The sequence below is a fragment of the Brassica napus genome, unplaced genomic scaffold (assembly GCF_020379485.1).
Source record: "Brassica napus cultivar Da-Ae unplaced genomic scaffold, Da-Ae ScsIHWf_1435;HRSCAF=2024, whole genome shotgun sequence".
Lineage (NCBI taxonomy): Eukaryota > Viridiplantae > Streptophyta > Magnoliopsida > Brassicales > Brassicaceae > Brassica > Brassica napus.
Genome location: NW_026014848.1, coordinates 120,569 through 138,713, shown reverse-complemented (window position 1 = coordinate 138,713; position 18,145 = coordinate 120,569). Strand labels below are relative to the sequence as shown.

General features: G+C 44.4%; 1 protein-coding gene across 1 annotated transcript; it reads left to right on the top strand.

The window, feature by feature from the left end:
• The first annotated feature begins 2,410 nt into the window (after positions 1-2,410).
• Positions 2,411-4,197, top strand: LOC125597347. Its single transcript, XM_048772100.1, has 4 exons — positions 2,411-3,019; positions 3,122-3,355; positions 3,493-3,682; positions 3,866-4,197. The coding sequence occupies exons 1-4, from the start codon at positions 2,411-2,413 to the stop codon at positions 4,195-4,197; spliced, it is 1,365 nt and encodes a 454-aa protein (XP_048628057.1).
• The last annotated feature ends 13,948 nt before the right edge of the window (positions 4,198-18,145 follow it).

Below are 18,145 nucleotides of genomic sequence, written 5' to 3'. Positions count from 1 at the left end.
TCCAACCTGTACATGCAAGTAGACATGTGGAGCACGAGGTGTTGCGATCCATGCGACCGGGCCATGCGGCCAGACATGTGGAGGACGTGGTGTCTCCTTGCATGGAGCCAGGCCATGCATTCAGACAGGTATAGGGCGTGGTGTCACCTTTCATTTGAGCAGACCATGCTGAAAGACAAGTGGAGCACGAGGTGCCGCCGCGCATGCGTCCGGAGCCATGCGAAGCGACACACGGGCTGCCACACGGCCAGTTCCTGATTGGTTGCTGATTCCTATAAATAGGCCACGACCCCCTCTCATTTCAACCATCCAGAACACATCAAACCTACTTCAAAACGTAAAGAGAAAGAAATGAAAGAAAGATCGAGTTTCGATAGTTTTCGAGCGATTTAGGCATTTTTCGAGAACAATTACTCTGCCGATTTTGAGTCAGCACCTGGAGAAGGTTTTTTTCAAGTCAAGAGAGATCAGTTCTAGTGGAGACCAGTTCAATACCAGGCTGGACGTGGGTCTACTTGAGAAGGACGGGAAAGGGTTCGGATCGCAGAAGTCGGATTTGGGGTCAAGGCCACGGTCAACCAAAAACTGTGAGTAATAATCAATTGATTGCTGAGTTGTTTTCATGCACGGTCCCGTTACTTGGAAGTTGGATCATGGCAGGAGGCCAGGTATAACTGAGTAATGGTTTGACTAGTTAATAATTGAGGTTATGGCATGCTTGTTATTGCTTGAGAACCGTAGTAGCATGCTAATGGTTAGGTTGATTGGTTAGTAAGCGAATGCGGAATGCTTAGATGATATCGCTAAGTTGTGGATAGTTAGGTATTCTTGAATTAGTCTTATGATAGATTCTGGAATATGATTGATTGTGTTAATTTGCGATTAATACCAGGAACCTTGTGTTATTTTACCGGGTTTAGTATTAATCATATATTGGCCATATAGCATTGGTGTAACCCACAATGCTAGGCATGTTTAAGGTGGATGTGTTGATTTTGTGGTGACTATTACTAGGAACCTTGTGTTATATTACCGGGTTTAGTATTAGTTGTATATTGGCCGATAGCATTTGTGTAACCCACAATGTTAGGCATATTGGGGTGAGTTAGTGTTCCTTCAGACCCCGTACCCGGCGGGTTCAAGGAAACCCTTTATTCGCTGGATCGGGAAGACTCAGATAGACGGGGTCATGGCCTATGGCTGAGTTATTACACGACGGTGTAATGTGGCAGTGACCCGAAGGACTGTGGGCTGTCGCGCGGTGACCCGAAGGACAGTGGGCCACGGTCGGTTGAAAGTTCCTTGTTCTGGCCTTTTTGGTAGAGAGATAGGATATTGCCGATAGTGAAGGAGGAACATAACGTCACCAGGGCCCGAGTTTGTTATATATATTATATAGTGTTTGGGTTGTTTAAACCCTGGTTTAAATCGAGTTTGAGATTGATGATGAGCTAGTAATTAGCATAATGCTAGTTATCTTGCTAATGCTAGTTATCTTGCTATCGTTTACCGCTGCGTATTTCAGATATTGCTTATTGTTATTGAATTGTGTTGTTAGGTGAACCTCTCGCTTTAGATTGTTTGGGGTGGGATAGCGAGGGGTTGTATTTGCTAGTTGGGGATTGTAACTCGCTGAGTAATGCTAGATTACTCACTCCTCACTCGTTGTTGTTTTCAGGTGACCAGTAGTGAGCTCGTAGAAGGCGCGGGAGGCTAGGCTGGCTGGTGTAGATTTGCATCTTTTTGCGTAAGACGCTTTCAGACTATAAGTATGTACTTTCGCTTTCTTGGCATGCCACCACTTGTATAATATTTTTTGTATTGTAAACCAGATATTACATAAGATAAATAAGCGAATGTTTTGTGGAAATGCCTTGTTGTTCTGATATTAGCTTGTCCGAGCTAACACAGCGTCAGATTGGAGTACGGGTTGAGATGCCTTAGGCTTTTGTCTGACGGGACGTGTTAGTGGGCGGCCTGGCCTAGTTAAGAATTGCACTTTTTGTAACTTTGGCTGGATTGCCCGTTAACCCGTCTTGTAGCGCTCCCAAACCTCGGTAGACGGTCAGGCCGTCGGTCATGTTCTTGTTTGATTGTTGGCCGGTGGTTCGACCTATGCTTAGAACGGTTCGGGGGTGTTACAGAGGTGGTATCCGAGCATGGTTTCCTCCATACATGACACAAGTGCTTTTTATAGATTTTATCGTGTCAAAGGAGTCGCAAAAAGATGATTAGGAAACCAGCCGCTTCCCGTAGTAGGAATATGACTTACCCTTTTGATTGTGTGCAGATGGCTAATAACGGGACAGGTTATGATGGACGAGACTGGATATGGGGAGAGGGTATGGATTGGACAGGCGGATGATTGGGTTACAGATCTGATCAGGATGATGGAAATGGCATTAGTGAGATGTTTGGACACGATAGGAGCCCTCTGCAGAGAACAAGATTTTTTCCAATTTACGGTAACCGGACTAGAGTGAGGGATGACAGTTTGGCGAGTATTGGCCCAAGTCATAATTGGGACCAGAGACATCAACATGATCAATCCGTTCAATCAAACCCAAGGCCAGATCAGAACAGTGCCCCCAAAAGACCACAAGATCAGGGAACCGAAAATACCCTGAAGCTTTTACATGATGTGATGACTGAGGCACTTGGTAACAAAGGCAGGCGTACTCAACCCCCTGAAGTTTCCAAGCTATTATCTACCATGAAGAACATTGGATCCTACAAGTCCAAAGGAGGATCCGATCCTAGTGAGGCCGGCAAGTGGATTACTATGATGGAGAAGAATTTTGAAGCCATGGAGTGCCCGGAGGAGTACAAGAAGAAGATCGCTGTGTACTACTTGGAAGGTGACGCCACAGGATGGTGGGACAGCATAGACAGGCAGTGTGGACACACCATCACATCATGGGAGTCGTTCAAGATGGAGTTTGATAGGAAATACTTTCCTCCAGAAGCGAAGCATCGGTTAGAGCGCCAGTTCATGAACCTTGTTCAAGGAGATAGGCCCGTAAGGAGTTATGAGTCGGAGTTCATAAGGTTGAGGCGACATGTCTTTGATGGGCGTGAAGATGAAGCAACTATGATCCGTAACTTTATGTACGGACTGTAGCCGGAGCTTGGAAGTCGTTTAGCAGGAAGCAACTTTAGCAGCTTATCTGAGCTAGTGGAAAAAGCTGTTAATGTTGAAACATTATTGGAGGCTGAAAGGAAGACCTTACCACATTCTGGTGGACACACAAAGTTTAGCCAAGGAGAAAGGCCAAATTTCAACAAGGGTCCAATATCTTACAAAGGCAAAGGGCGAGGATTTGGAGGCCAAGCCAACAATCGTGGTAACACTGGGGTATGTTACACATGTGATCAGCCGGGACATATTTCAAGGTTTTGTCCCAAAATTCAGCTGAATAACCAACGGAGTAACCAGCTGGGTTATTCATCGATAAGGATGGAAGATGTCACTTGTTTCTCTTGCGTATGAAGGGCCATTATGCATCGTCATGTCCAAACAAGCCAATCAATGCGACCCCTCTCGCGATCCGAACACCTCCTAGCCGTCCAGCAATTGAGCCAGCAACAAAGAAGCAAAACCTAGGAGGTAGGGTTTATGCCTTAGGTGTAGAAAACCCAGACAATGCAGGACCGTCAAGCGGTCCCATCACAGATATTGTGGGTTCTTAACCTCCTCTTTTTATTGAATGGAATTTAGTTGTTGGAATCTAGTTAGTAGGCTGGTTAGGCATAGATTGCTTGATCTCTAGGTTGCGCGTTTAGAAATTTTGGATTATGATTGATGGTTGTGCGAATTTGATTAGTTTTTGTGATTGAGATATTGTTGATTGGGTTACTGTGGCAGGAACCATACATGTTGCTGGTAAACCCACACATGTATTGTTTGTCTCGGGGGCAACACATAGTTTTGTGACCCCTGAAGTAGCTGCCCGGTTTTGGGATTGTTTTGTGGTTGACAGGATAGATGTGGTCGTCTTGACCCCCGTAGACCGAACACTTCAAGCAAATCAGTGTATCAAGAATGTTCCATTGGTCATTCAAGGCAAAGAATTTGTGGCAGATTTGTTAGTCGTGCCTTTGAAAGGGTACGAAGTAATCCTTGGAATGGATTGGTTATCGAACTATGAAGTTCAGATCGACTGTGGAAAGGGAAGGGTTGTTGTTCGGCAGAGGTAAACGACCAGAGATGGTATACTATGGAATCAGTCCTAGTATGACCGTTTCTTTGGTAGCGGGAATGAGAGTACAAGATTTGTTTCAAGACGGGGAAGTATATTTGGTGACCTTATCGGTTAGTGGAGGAGCCACTAATGATAAAGTTAAGGTCGAAGAAATTGAAGTGGTCCAGGAGTTTGAGGATGTATTTGCGCCACTAAAGGAACTACCTCCACCTCGGAGTAATCCCTTTACTACTACTTTGGAGCCTGAACCAAAACCTATAGCTAAGGTACCATATCGGATGGCACCTGCGGAGTTGGCCCGAGCTAAAGAAGCAATTGGAAGATCTATTAGAAAAGGGATTCATCCGGTCAAGCTCTTCACCCTGGGGAGCTCCTGTGCTATTTGTGAAGAAGAAGGACGGAAGCATGAGGCTGTGTATCGATTATCGTGGTATGAACAATATCACGATAAAAGATAAGTATCCTCTTTCGAGGATAGACGAGTTGTTAGATCAACTAAAGGGAGCTAGGTTGTTTTCAAAGATTGATTTGGCATCAGGGTATCACAAAATTCCTATTGCCAAGTCAGACATTATGAAGACGGCGTTTCGGACGAGGTATGGGCAGTACGAGTTTGTAGTTATGCCCTTTGGTCTCACAAATGCACCTGCTGCTTTCATGCGTTTGATGAATGAAGTGTTTCACGACTATCTCGACATGTTCGTGATCATTTTCATTGATGACATCCTGGTGTACTCGAGAAGTAAGGAAGAGCACAAAGAGCATCTGAGACTGGTTATGGATAGGTTACGGAATCAGAAGCTATTTGCCAAGTTCAGCAAGTGCTCGTTTTGGAAGAGAGAGATAGGATTTCTGGGTCACATAGTATCAGGAGAGGGCGTGGCTGCTGATCCAGAAAAGGTCCAAGCCATACGAGAATGGCCTCGACCTACCACTGTGACAGAAGTGAGGAGTTTTCTCGGACTTGCGGGCTATTATTGGAAGTTTGTTAAGGACTTTTCCTCTATTGCAAAGCCTTTAACTAAGCTTAACGGTAAAGGAGTTCCTTTCTTATGGGTGGAAGAAACCGAGAAGGCATTCAAGAAGTTGAAGGAAGCTCTCACGACCGCACCTGTATTAGCTTTGCCCGAGCAAGGTAAACCTTACACGGTTTACACGGATGCTTCACGAGTTGGGTTAGGTTGTGTTCTTATGCAATATGGTCGAGTCATCGCGTATGCCTCGCGACAACTACGGAAGCATGAGGATGACTACAGTACACATGACTTGGAGTTAGCGGCCGTGGTGTTCGCTTTGCGAATTTGGAGATCTTACTTGTATGGAGAAGAAGTGGAGGTATACACGGACCATCAAAGTCTTAAATACCTCTTCACTCAGCCAGATCTCAACCTGCGCCAGCGTAGGTGGATGGAGTTTGTGGCAGACTACGACATACGGATCCGCTACCATCCTGGAAATGCAAATGTTGTTGCGGACGCCTTAAGTCGAAGAAAGTTGCACGCAGATTTAGAGAAAGAAGTGGAGCTGTTGAACCAGGAGTTGAAACAAGTGAAGTTAGTCGTTTTGGAAGGGCAGACAAGCGAGCCATTGGGACTTTAAGCGGTGAATCAGACCAGCTTGATTCAGAGAATTCGAGAGGAACAACTTAAGGATGAGAAGCTATTAAAGATTGCTGAGGAACTCAGAGGACAAGGCAGGCCAAATAGTGCGGGATACTACTTGGCGGAGGATGGAACCTTGGTAATTAATGGGAGGATCACGGTTTCTAAAGGACAAGGGCTGAGAGATGAGATTCTAAGGATTGCACATCATTCTTTACTCAGTATCCATCCTGGAAGTTCGAAGATGTACCGAGACGTGAGGAGATACTATCATTGGCCGGGCATGAAGAGGTCAGTAGCACAATGGGTTGCCCAGTGTGCAACTTGTCAACAAGTTAAGGTGGAACATCAAGTTCCAGGAGGATTGTTGCATAGTCATCTGATACCTCAATGGAAATGGGACTCTATTTCCATGGATTTCATCACCTGATTACCTACTGGTCCAGGTAGATCGAACAACTCGATATGGGTGATTGTGGATAGGTTAACCAAGGTCACACACTTGTTGCCTATGCGGGACACTGATAAAGTTGAAGTTTTGGCCGAGCTGCACATCGACCAAATCGTGAAGTTACATGGTGTACCCTCAGACATCGTCTCAGATCGTGATGCAAGGTTCACGGCATCATTCTGGGAAGCACTGCAAGAAGCCTTGGGAACTAAACTGTTCAGAAGCACCGCGTTCCACCCAGAAACAGATGGCCAAACGGAGAGAACCATTCGAACCATCGAGGACATGCTGCGGATGTGTATTCTCGATTGGGCAGGATATTGGGAGAAGCACTTACCATTGGTCGAGTTCTCGTATAACAACCGTCATTATTCGAGCATAGGGATGTCACCTTATGAAGAGTTTATGGAAGGCCATGCAAAATGCCTATGTGTTGGACAGAAGTGGGCGAAAGAAGAATGTTTGGGTCACCTATCGTTCAATAGACCATGATTAAGCTGGAGACGATTCAGACTAATATGAACAAGGCTCATGACCGTCAGAAGAAGTACGCGGACCAGTCAAGAAGAGAAGTAACTTTTGAGATAGGAGATTGGGTTTATTTGAATGTTACAGCCCAAACAGGGAAGGACAGATTTGGCAAGGTCGGGAAACCAGCTGTAAGATTCATTGGTCCGTACAAGATCATCGGGAAAGTTGGTGAGGTAGCTTACCGATTGGATCTGCCAGCGGATATGCATCTACATCCGGTATTCCATGTTTCCATGCTTCGGAAACATATACGGGATCCAAGTGTTGTTGAGCCCGAGAGAATCGAGGAGTTGGAGACAAACCTTACGTATCCAGAAGGACCAATCAGATTAGGAGAACGGCGTATTCGGAAGCTCAAGAATCGTGAGATTGCTCAAGTACAAGTGTTCTGGGGAAGACAAAACAGAATTCATGTTACTCGGGAGGATGAAGCGAGATTTAAAACCGATCACCCGGTATTTTTCCGAGAGGACATTGTGATGGAAGAAGGAGGCCCCTCAGAGCCTTAGAATTCGAGGATGAATTCTTCTAACGGGGGGAGAATGTAGAAACCCTTTAAAAAAAAAGAAGAAAAAATGGTCGAGTATCTTTTGGGTGGTCGAGTCGCGGCTGATCAGATTGTTCTTGTCAGAACCATGAGTCAAGTATGCCACTAGACAATGGTTAGACAATGTGGTAGATTGATTCAAAGGACGTTTGAAACATGCCACTTTTGGAAGCACAACAGGAAGACCAAAAATTGGGTGAAAAACCCTAAATTTCGGTATTACGAAATTTTTCGAAGAAGCTGGAAGCTCAGGAAATATTTTTCCTCAAGATCAGAGTCCAAGTGGGGTTTATTAAAAATACTCAGGCCATCATAACGGGCATAGAAAAATATTTGGGATTGACCACGGGACGAAAATTCACCGGAAGGGCCGAAATCGGTAGAATTGACCGAGAAGCTCGAGGTGGCTTGATGTTTGTGTTCAGGACGTGGTGGCAAGCTCCTGGAAGTGTGTGTGTCAAGGTAAGTAGGAGGTTCTGCAGTACATGCAACCTGTACATGCAAGTAGACATGTGGAGCACGAGGTGGATCGGCCAAGCACGAGGTGTTGCGATGCATGCGACCTGGCCATGCGGCCAGACATGTGGAGGACGTGGTGTCTCCTTGCATGGATCCAGGCCATGCATTCAGACAGGTAGAGGGCGTGGTGTCACCTTGCATCTGAGCAGACCATGCTGAAATACAAGTGGAGCACGAGGTGCCGCCGCGCATGCATCCGGAGCCATGCGAAGCGACACACGGGCTGCCACACGGCCTGTTCCCGATTGGTTGCTGATTCCTATAAATAGGCCACGAGCCCCTCTCATTTCAACCCATACAGAACACATCAAACCTACTTCAAAACGTAAAGGGAAAGCAAAGAAAGAAAGATCGAGTTTCGATAGTTTTCTAGCGATTTAGGAAGTTTTCGAGAACATTTACTCTACTGATTTTGAGTCAGCATCTGGAGAAGGTTTTTTTCAAGTCAAGAGAGATCAGTTCTAGTAGAGACCAGTTCAATACCAGGCTGGATGTGTGTCTACTTGAGAAGGACGGGAAAGGGTTCGGATCGCAGAAGTCGGGTTTGGGTCAAGGCCACGGTCAACCACAAACTGTGAGTTATAATCAATTGATTGCTGAGTTGTTTTCATGCAGGGTCCCGTTACTTGGAAGTTGGATCATGGCAGGAGGCCAGGTCTAACTGAGTAACGGTTTGACTAGTTAATAATTGAGGTTATGGCATGCTTGTTATTGCTTGAGAACCGTAGTAGCATGCTAATGGTTAGGTTGATTGGTTAGTTAGCGAATGCGGAATCCTTAGATGATATCGCTAAGTTGTGGATAGTTAGGTATTCTGGAATTAGTCTTATGCTAGATTCTGGAATATGATTGATTGTGTTAATTTGCGATTAATATCAGGAACATTGTGTTATTTTACCCGGTTTAGTATTAATCATTTATTGGCCATATAGCATTGGTGTAACCCACAATGCTAGGCATGTTTAAGGTGGATGTGTTGATTTTGTGGTGACTATTACTAGGAACCTTGTGTTATATTACCGGGTTTAGTATTAGTCGTATATTGGCCGATAGCATTTGTGTAACCCATAATGCTAGGCATATTGGGGTGAGTTAGTGTTCCTTCAGACCTCGTACCCGTCGGGTTCAAAGAAACCCCTTATTCGCTGGATCGGGAAGACTCAGATAGACGGGGTCATGGAATATGGCTGAGTGATTACATGACGGTGTAATGTGGCAGTGACCCGAAGGACTGTGGGCTGTCGCGCGGTGACCCGAAGGACAGTGGGCCGCGGTCGGTTGAAAGTTCCTTCTTCTGGCCTTTGTGGTAGGAAGATAGGATATTGCCGATAGTGAAGAAGGAACATAACGTCACCAGGGCCCGAGTTTGGTATATATATTATATCGTGTTTGGGTTGTTTAAACCATGGTTTAAATCGAGTTTGAGTTTGGTGATGAGCTAGTAATTAGCATAATGCTAGTTATCTTGCTATTGTTTACCGCTGCGTATTTCAGATATTGCTTATTGTTATTGAATTGTGTTGTTAGGTGAACCTCTCTCTTTAGATTGTTTGGGGTGGGATAGCGAGGGGTTGTATTTGTTAGTTGGGGATTGTAACTCGCTGAGTAATTCTAGATTACTCACTCCTCACTCGTTGTTGTTTTCAGGTGACCAGTAGTGAGCTCGTAGAAGGCGCGGGAGGCTAGGCTGGCTGGTGTAGATTTGCATCTTTTTGCTTAAGACGCTTTCAGACTATAAGTATGTACTTTCGCTTTCTTGGCATGCCACCACTTGTATTATATTTTGTGTATTGTAAACCAGATATTATATAAGATAAATAAAGCGAATGTTTTGTGCAAATGCCTTGTTGTTCTGATATTTGCTTGGCCGACCTAACACAACGTCAGATTGGAGTACGGGTTGAGAAGCCTTAGGCTTTGGTCTGACGGGACGTGTTAGTGGGCGGCCTGGCCTAGTTACGAATTGCACTTTTTGTAACTTTGGCTGGATTGCCCGTTAACCCGTCTTGTAGTGCTCTCGAACCTCGGTAGACGGTCGGGCCGTCGGTCATGTTCTTGTTTGATAGTTGGCCGGTGGTTCGACCTATGCTTAGAACGGTTCGGGGGTGTTACAGATCCTTGGAGTACACAGATTTTGAAGTAGAGCCGTATGGAGTCTTGGTTGAACTCTTCCTCTTGTTTTGCTGCTCAATGAGAATGGCTTTGTGCAGTAGCTCATCCATGTCCTCATACTCCTGTAGCTCCAATCTGTCTTGTATGTCACAGTTTAACCCTCCTTGGAACCTAGCCATGGTTGCTTCAGCTCCTTCAGTCAGGTCAGCTTTCAAGATGAGTGATTCCATCTCCTGGTGATAGTCCTCCACACTCTTAGATCCTTGAGAAAGCTTTCTCAATTTCTGGTGAAGATCTCTCCCATAGTGAGTAAGTACAAATCTTTTCTTCATCACAGTTTTCATCTCAAACCAGGAAGCTATCTGAGGCTCTCCATTGCGTCTCCTAGTGGTTGCAATATGTTCCCACCAGTTGATAGCATACCCACTAAACTCAGTGGTGGCTAATCTGACCTTCCTTCCCTCAGTAAACTGCTGGCAATTAAAGACTAACTCTATCTTCTTCTCCCACTCCAAGTAGGCATCTGGATCATTCTTGCCATGGAATGGAGGAATTCTCAACTGGAGATTTCCTAAGTTATCAGCTGCTGGTTGTCTGTGGTTATGGCGCCTGCTGTGTTGACTAGTCTGAGACTCGTCATCACTTTCATCAGCCTCATCACCATAGATCCTATGACCCCCAACTTCAACTCGTGGTCCTCTTATAGGTCCAATGCGTGCTCTTTGAGCTCCAACAACAGCTGCTGATCTCTCCTGTCTTGCAATATCATCAGGAAAGATTTCATTAGCTTGCTGAGCACGATTGTAATTAGCTTGCATTCTTCTGGTTATCTCAGCCATCATAGCCTCAAATTGAACTTGCTTGAGGTTAATTTGCTGAGCAGCCGGTTCTCCTACTTCCTCTCCATCTTGATCATCAGCCATTGTTCCTGAAAGACAAGTTAGCAAAGACAGAGGAATACAGACAGATTAAAAACACTCTCTCTCTCAGTTTCAGCTGCCAAGTCTCTGCTTTCCTCACAAGTTCAGTTAAGATTCAAAGCTCCACACCTAAGATCTAGAACTAAACCCCAATCAATCAGAGAGAAACTATTGAGAGATTTAGGCACCAGCTGACTTTACCACCCTGAGTTGGATTACTCTTCAGCTTTTTTTTTGTTTTTTGATTTGGATCAGAGATCTCTTTTCTTTTTTTTTTTTTTTTTTTTTTTTTTTTTGATTTGCAGGGTTGGCTCAGCTGGCTTACAACAGATAGAAAGATAAGAAAAGTGTTTGATGGAGTGAATGATCTGAGTAGACAAATCGCAAACCCTAACCTTCAAGTGGCTCTGATACCACTTGGTGCAGCCTGGGTATGGCTTCTGCTCCTGGATCACTCGAAGGGGAATGGAAGAGGGTTGTCTGTGGCGGCTACTAGCACTCTGCTGGACTATGGACGTCTCTCTCAAGCTATGGAATGGCGGCAGAGATGGTTTGCTACTCAAAGACACAAGATTACCCTGTATTCTCTAAGATGGTTTTCACTAAGGAATTCCTTCCCTAAGGTCAGATCAATGTTCCTTTAGCTGAACAGAGAAAGCAGGAAACGAGACAACTCTTTGCCGTAAGTTTTTGATTGAAAAGTTGAATGAGTCTCACAAAGTCTGCGTAGAAAGATAAATAGAAAACCCCCAGCAACCCTAATTATAAACCAAGATGGTTTAATCTAATTCCTAATCTAAACCCAATCAAAATTGGTTTTTTTATTAACTACTAAACCTACCCGAAATTGGTTTAATTTAAATGAAATCAAATTATACTGAAATAAAATTAAACCAACTGGCTGGTTTATCTTGATTCTCCTCTTCTGATTTAACCTCCACGGATTTGGCTAAGTGTTGAAGGCTCTTCTCTTGTGCTCTCAGTCTTGATCTGGTTACTGGTCCACTCCACAAGCTGGCTAGCTCATCTGGTTCTTCTCTGCTCAAGTCTGGTTCTTCTCTGCTCAAGTCTGGCTCTCCTCTTCTCAAGTCTGGCTCTTCTCTACTCAAGTCTGGCTCTTCTCTTCTCAAGTCTTTTTCTTCTCTGCTCAAGTTTGGCTCTCCCTCGTCAGACTCACTCAGCTCTCCAATGTCTCTACTCATGGCTGCACCAGGTATCGATCACAAGATGCAAGGACTTTCAAACAAGTATCTGGACCTGCAAGTAAACATTAGTTCCTATCCTCTCTCTCTACTAATTTTCTCTCCTAGTCAACGTCTGGTTATATTTGCTAGATCATTGACCAAGATTAGACAGGCTTCCATGAATCAAGCATTAATGGTGGTTGCCACCAAGGAGTTCACTTCTTTTTTACCTATATCCTAGGATTATTTGTGAAGCAAGCCTTAATGGTTGTAGCCACCAAGTCCTGTTCTAATCCTTTACCTATAGAATTCTTATGAAGCAAGCCTTAATGGTTGTAGCCACCAAGTCCTGTTCGAATTCCTTCCTAATAAATCTCTAAAAGATATATATAATAATAATGATTTTTTTATCTATCTATCTACTATTCGAAAATAGAGAGAGAAATGGTGATTAATCTATCTACACATGGCTTTACCTTCCAAACTTGTTTGAAAAATCCCATCCCATGTATTCCAAGCCCCAAGACAAGCAATTGTGTCAAGTTTAGTGTTGGAGGTCAGCTTTCGTTCCTTCAAACAATCTCAGCAAGTGTGAATAGTTGACAGGTTGATCCACTTTAGTACCTATATCTGCAATTAGTAACTCTAGAATGGTGCTAAAGAGTGGTTAGATAACAAGAAAAAAACTATAAGTTCATTATCCCCTTCTTGACTCAGTAAAACTTTTTGAAAAACGTTTTAATAAGACTCATAAATAAATTACTATCAGTAAACCTCCCCCTAGACTTAAACTACACTGTCCCTAGTGTAAATTCAGTCGGAGTTATGGTGATAACTAAATCAAAAGGACTCAATGTAACAAGTTAGAACGATATACCAGAACGGAATTGATGTCGACCGATGTAAAGGATGTTGATATCGGTCGTGGCAGGTTAGGCAATGTCGATCGATGTCGACAGCTTCTCGTCGGTCGATACTCACGGCAATCGTCTACTCGGATCTTTTTGTTTTTTTTATGACCTGCAATAATTAAAAACCAACATAAATAGTATATCAATAAAAAATACATAAATATTACCTAATAGTGGGTTGCCTCCCACTCAGCGCTTTGTTATAGTCATTTAGCTTGACTTTGGAGGTGATTGGGCTAGTAGTGTTAAAAGCTGGAACTTGTTGGAAAACAAGTTTCCATCTCTTCTCTGCGCTTGTTGAACCATGTACTAGTGAAGTCAGTCATTGCTTCATCCCCTCTGCTCCATTTTTCCTTCATTGTTGCAGTTGTGTTTTCCATTCTTTACAATCTATCTTCAAGACTCTCAAGGTTGAACTGATGTCTACAAAGTGTGGCGTAAGTGTCAGCTGAGATCTCCTCTCCATGGTGATGTGTGTCAGACATGTTTTATGTCACCTTCGGTACTAGTCAGCCTCGGTTTGTAGCGTCGTCGACCAATGTATGTCTACGAATGTCGGTCAATATGTTGTTGCATCTGTCGATCGATGTGGATGCTTCTGGTCGATGGGCAATGTAAATCTGTATCTCCACAAATTCCCCATGCATAGCTTCAATCTTGGAAGTCAAAGCACTAATGCTAAGATCCATTTGGAAATAGATGTCACCACATCTCCCATCAAGCCTCTCTTCTGTAGTGTTTGGAGCTCTAGAGTTCTCTTCTACCAACTGATCTATCTCTTCTCTGGTGTGAAAGTCTTGTGGAGAATTCATCGCAGGTGAGTGTGGTGGACTGTTGTCGACTGATGCTGGTAAGCATTGGTCGATTGATGTTGGTAAGCGACTATCGATCGATGCATGTTGTCTTCTGTCGATCGATTTATGGCGAGAATAGTCGATTGCTTACCGAATTCTGGCTATGTCTTGCCTCATCTCTTCCATGCATGTAGTTAACTAACCGATGCTATCATTGAGGGGATGGTAGACACCATCGAGTTTCATCTGGAAATCACCTTCATACTTCCCTTGGGCTCCACAGACTCCATAAAACATCTCATTGATCTCGTCCTTGGTGTAGATCTCTGGTACCAGCTTGGTCTGTGTGAATGAGCTAGCATGTTCAGGAAGACATATGTAGCTTGGCTCATCTCTCGAAGCTCTTTCCAGAAGTTTTCCGATATCTCTGTTGTGAACACGAATTGTGTGTCTCTCTAGATCTCTGGCGTATCCATGTTCATCTTTGTAGACTCCTTCTGCCGAATTCTGGACGTCTGTCGGCCGATGTTGGGACGTCAACGTTGATCGATGGTCGAGTGGGATGGCAAGACCTTTGTTCGAAGCTTTTGTCTATGCCACCAGCTGCGTCATAGAACTCTTTTGTATCTTTCTGTTGGTATTCTAGAATGTTGCGTTGATGTACGAACATATTTTCTGCTCCATTGGCTGTCTGAAGGATGTCTACAATATCTTTTCTAGATACGTTCAGTATACGTACGTCTATTGCTCTTGCGTAGCCATCTGGGTCCATGAAAATAGTAAATTCGTCTCGTTATCAAATTTATATTTTTCGCTTACAGTGGTTTTTGGTTTAGAGCGAATATCGATCGATGTTGTATGAACGACGTCGATCGATGTTGAAGGATTTGTTTCGATCGATGGACGGCTTGCTCTGTCGATCGGATGGTTGTATCGTGTTCTTCCCAAAGCAGCTTCTGATCGATGTTGATCTGTTTCATCGCGTCTTTGCATGTTGAGAAGTTCCTCATATGTTAAACCTTCATGTAGTTCATCTGCTCTTGGCGCTACATTGCTGTTTCTACTCCATAGCTTTCGTGATGGTGATCATCTGCCCAACTGCCAATCGAGTAGTCTCACTCTCGCACTCAGTTGACTTCTGCTTCGATCGATGAGTGGTTGGCAATGTCGGTCGATGCTCGTTTCCGGTTTCTGATGAGGTTGAGAATCGATCGATGGTGAGACTGTTATGTCGATCGATGGTGCATTCCTTTTCCAAGAGGAATGACGTAGAAGTGTATCTTCCTCATCAAGGATGGCTTTGTACTCGGTAGCTCGTTCATCCTCATAGTCTTCATCATACTCTTCTGTATGCATGTTTTGTCTGGTGTATGCGGCAATAGTGGGGTTGTAGTAGTCGTTCTCCCAATCATCTGGACAACTATCGACCGATTTGTCCTGGGGTTTGTCGGTCGATTTCTTATTGCCCCTGTCGATCGATATTGCAGTGTGAGATTCGATCGACGCCGAGTATTCTGTCTCGTATTCCACTCCACAGTGCCAAGCTGCAATGATTCATGGATCATTAATTCTTCTGGAGGACATCTGTGTCTTCTTGACTGGAATGGGGTCGTAGTGGGTTTGAGGATCTATGAGCGTCAAGCACAACTGATTGGATTGCAGGTTACACACTGCTCCTACTGTTGACAAGAAGGCTCTCCCAAGCAATAGAGAAGAGTTCCAGTTTAGCTTGATGTCCTGGACATAGAAATCAACTGGAACTAGGGCATTACCAATCTGCACCTCTAGATCTCTCACAATCCCTCCTGAATTCCTCTGAGAACAGTCCACAAAAGTGAACAATTCATTGGAAGGCTCCACCTGCAGACCCAGATGGTCTGCCATAACCCTAGGTAGGATGCTGACTGATGCTCCTATATCGCACAAAGCATGTGGAAACTCAATACCCTTCACCGTGCATGGTATTTCGATTTGCCCATGAGCACTCTTCTTCTTCAATGTAACCCTCTTCCCCATCTTTTCTCTAGCTTCACAGAACATTCTCTTGAGGTCTTCTTCTTTCTCCCTTGTCGCTCTGAAGAACATCCACAATCTTTGAGTATAATAAGCCTCCTCAAATGGCTTATCTAGAGGAATCTTGAAGACTCTTTTTCAGAAACTTTTATTTTCCTTATCAATTGCCCCCCTCTTCAGATGCTTCTCCTTTTTTTCCTTTCTTTTCCTTAGGGTTCTTCCCATAGGAACCCTATCGACTTCCATCGAATCTTCTCCATCATCTGAATGTATCCCGACGGTCTCTGGTGGGTTTTCTGAAGGTGTGGGTTTGGGCCTGAGTGCATTGAGTCGTGCAACATCTATCTTTGGCATCTGCACTCGGTACGTAATAGGTGCTCGTCGATCGATGGACGCTGGGGGTTGTCGATCGATGTCGACATCTTTTTGTCGATCGATAGGGGTAACATCACGTCGAGCTATTCCGACATTATCAGGGTTGAGCGGATGTGGGTGTTTTGCTGCGAACTCTTCGTGAGTCAGAATCCTCACGGCATTGCAAGTTGCAGTTGACTCCGTAGGTGTCATCGGTTGATGCTTTGGAGATCCTGTCGATCGATTTGGACTGGGCGACGTCGATCGATGTGCATGGTCTGGCATCGATCGACACCAGTGCGATCCGCCGAAGCTCATCAGACTTTCTACTTCAAAATCTCCATCTTGCAGCTTTTCTTCGTTCACCACTTGCCAGAAATCATCCCCAATGATGGCATTCACGAGTTGTTTCATCACATAATCTTCTACCCCTCTTGTCAAGGCTTCCTGCCTCTTAACAGCTTCTCTTTTCCGAACAACCTGCATCTCCAGCTTCATCATATGAGTGCTCAAAGTTTCTAACTTTGTGTTCAGGTTAGTGTAGACAGAATCAATCTTCCCATTGAAGTCCACTGTCATGGGCTGTTGTGCCTCAAGAACCGTATCAAGCATCTCTTCAATCTTTCTCTCTTGAGTAGACGGCAGTGGCTTCTGGTAGTAGGGATTTCCATAACTCATGTTGTTGCTGTAAGGTTTCTGGTACTGCGAACTCTGGTTGAAATTACCTCTGTTTCCATAGGAATTTCTGTTTCCACCCTCGTTTCCAGAACCTTGGAATCCAGTTTCACCAATGAAGTTCACTTCTTCTTCTTCCTCTACTCTACCCTCTGTGTCTACAGCTTCTGCATCTTCAACCAAGCAGACCTGCTTCCTAAGAAGCTTGTGAACACTATCCATGTAAAACCTCGTCTTAAAAAAAAAATCATAATTTCGGTTTTATGAAATATCTCGGGGAAGACGAAGGCTCGGGAAATTTTTATCCTCAAGGTTAAGGTTAGTCTGGAGTCTATTAAAAATATTTAGCTCATCAGAATGGGATCGGAAAAATATTTGGGATTGATCGCGGGACGAAAATTCACCAGAAGGACCGAAATCGCGTAAATCGACCGAGAAGCTTGAGGTAGCTTGATCTAAGGGATCAGGACGTGGTGTCAACCATTTAACCTGCTGAGTGTCAACATAAGAAGGAGGTGTAGACGTGCATGAAGCAGTTCCATGCAGCTTGACACACAGAAGCACGAGGTGATGTAATACCTGCGATCTGCACATGCGAACCGACATGCAGAGGCCCGTGTGTCGCGATGCATGAACACCAGACATGATGAAGGGAAAGTGGACGTGGAGGTGTCTTCTGGAATGGCTAGAGAGCATACAACAGGGCATGTGGACGCCCATGTGTCGCCACGCATGCGACTGGAAGCATGCAGGATGACACACATGCGATCGGGTGGCTCATTCTTATTGGCCGGCAACTTTTTACTCATTCAGACACACCAAGGACACTCTAAAACGTGGCTTAGAGAGAGAGAGAGAGAGAAAGACAGAGAAAGAAGTGAGGTGCTTTAGAAGTATAGACATTTTTTGAAAACCGATAAACTACCGGGAAGTTCCGAAAGACTGTCCAGAAGAGAAAGAAGGTTATTTCCGAGTTCTGAGCAGTCCAGACCAGTTAATTCAAGAAACTGAGGTTGGGATTTGGGATTTAACATCACGGTACCAAGACGAAGTTTTGGAGGGGATAAAAGGGGTTTGGTCAACATCCGGAATCAAAGAGTCGAGCCACATCCCTTAATCATTGTGAATCACGGTTAATTGTTTGTTAACGAATTTTTAATGTAGGTTCCTGACATCGGAGACGGCTTCCGAGCTAGGATAGCCAGACCAGTCTAGGTGTCAGTTTGTGGATCCAAGGCTTGAGACGATATCTGGGCTAAGTGGATAGCAAGACTAGTCTAAGCACCTGAATTATTGTGATTGTGTGATTATTATATGTTGTTATAGTGTGT

What these genes read in the sequence shown, in the direction of transcription:
- LOC125597347 (XM_048772100.1), top strand. Translation starts at nt 2,411, where the DNA reads ATGTTTGGACACGATAGGAGCCCTCTGCAGAGAACAAGATTTTTTCCA. An exon ending in TTGTTCAAGGAGATAGGCCC is followed by an intron (nt 3,020 to 3,121) that starts GTAAGGAGTTAT and finishes TACGGACTGTAG; the next exon opens with CCGGAGCTTGGAAGTCGTTT. An exon ending in ACAATCGTGGTAACACTGGG is followed by an intron (nt 3,356 to 3,492) that starts GTATGTTACACA and finishes TTGCGTATGAAG; the next exon opens with GGCCATTATGCATCGTCATG.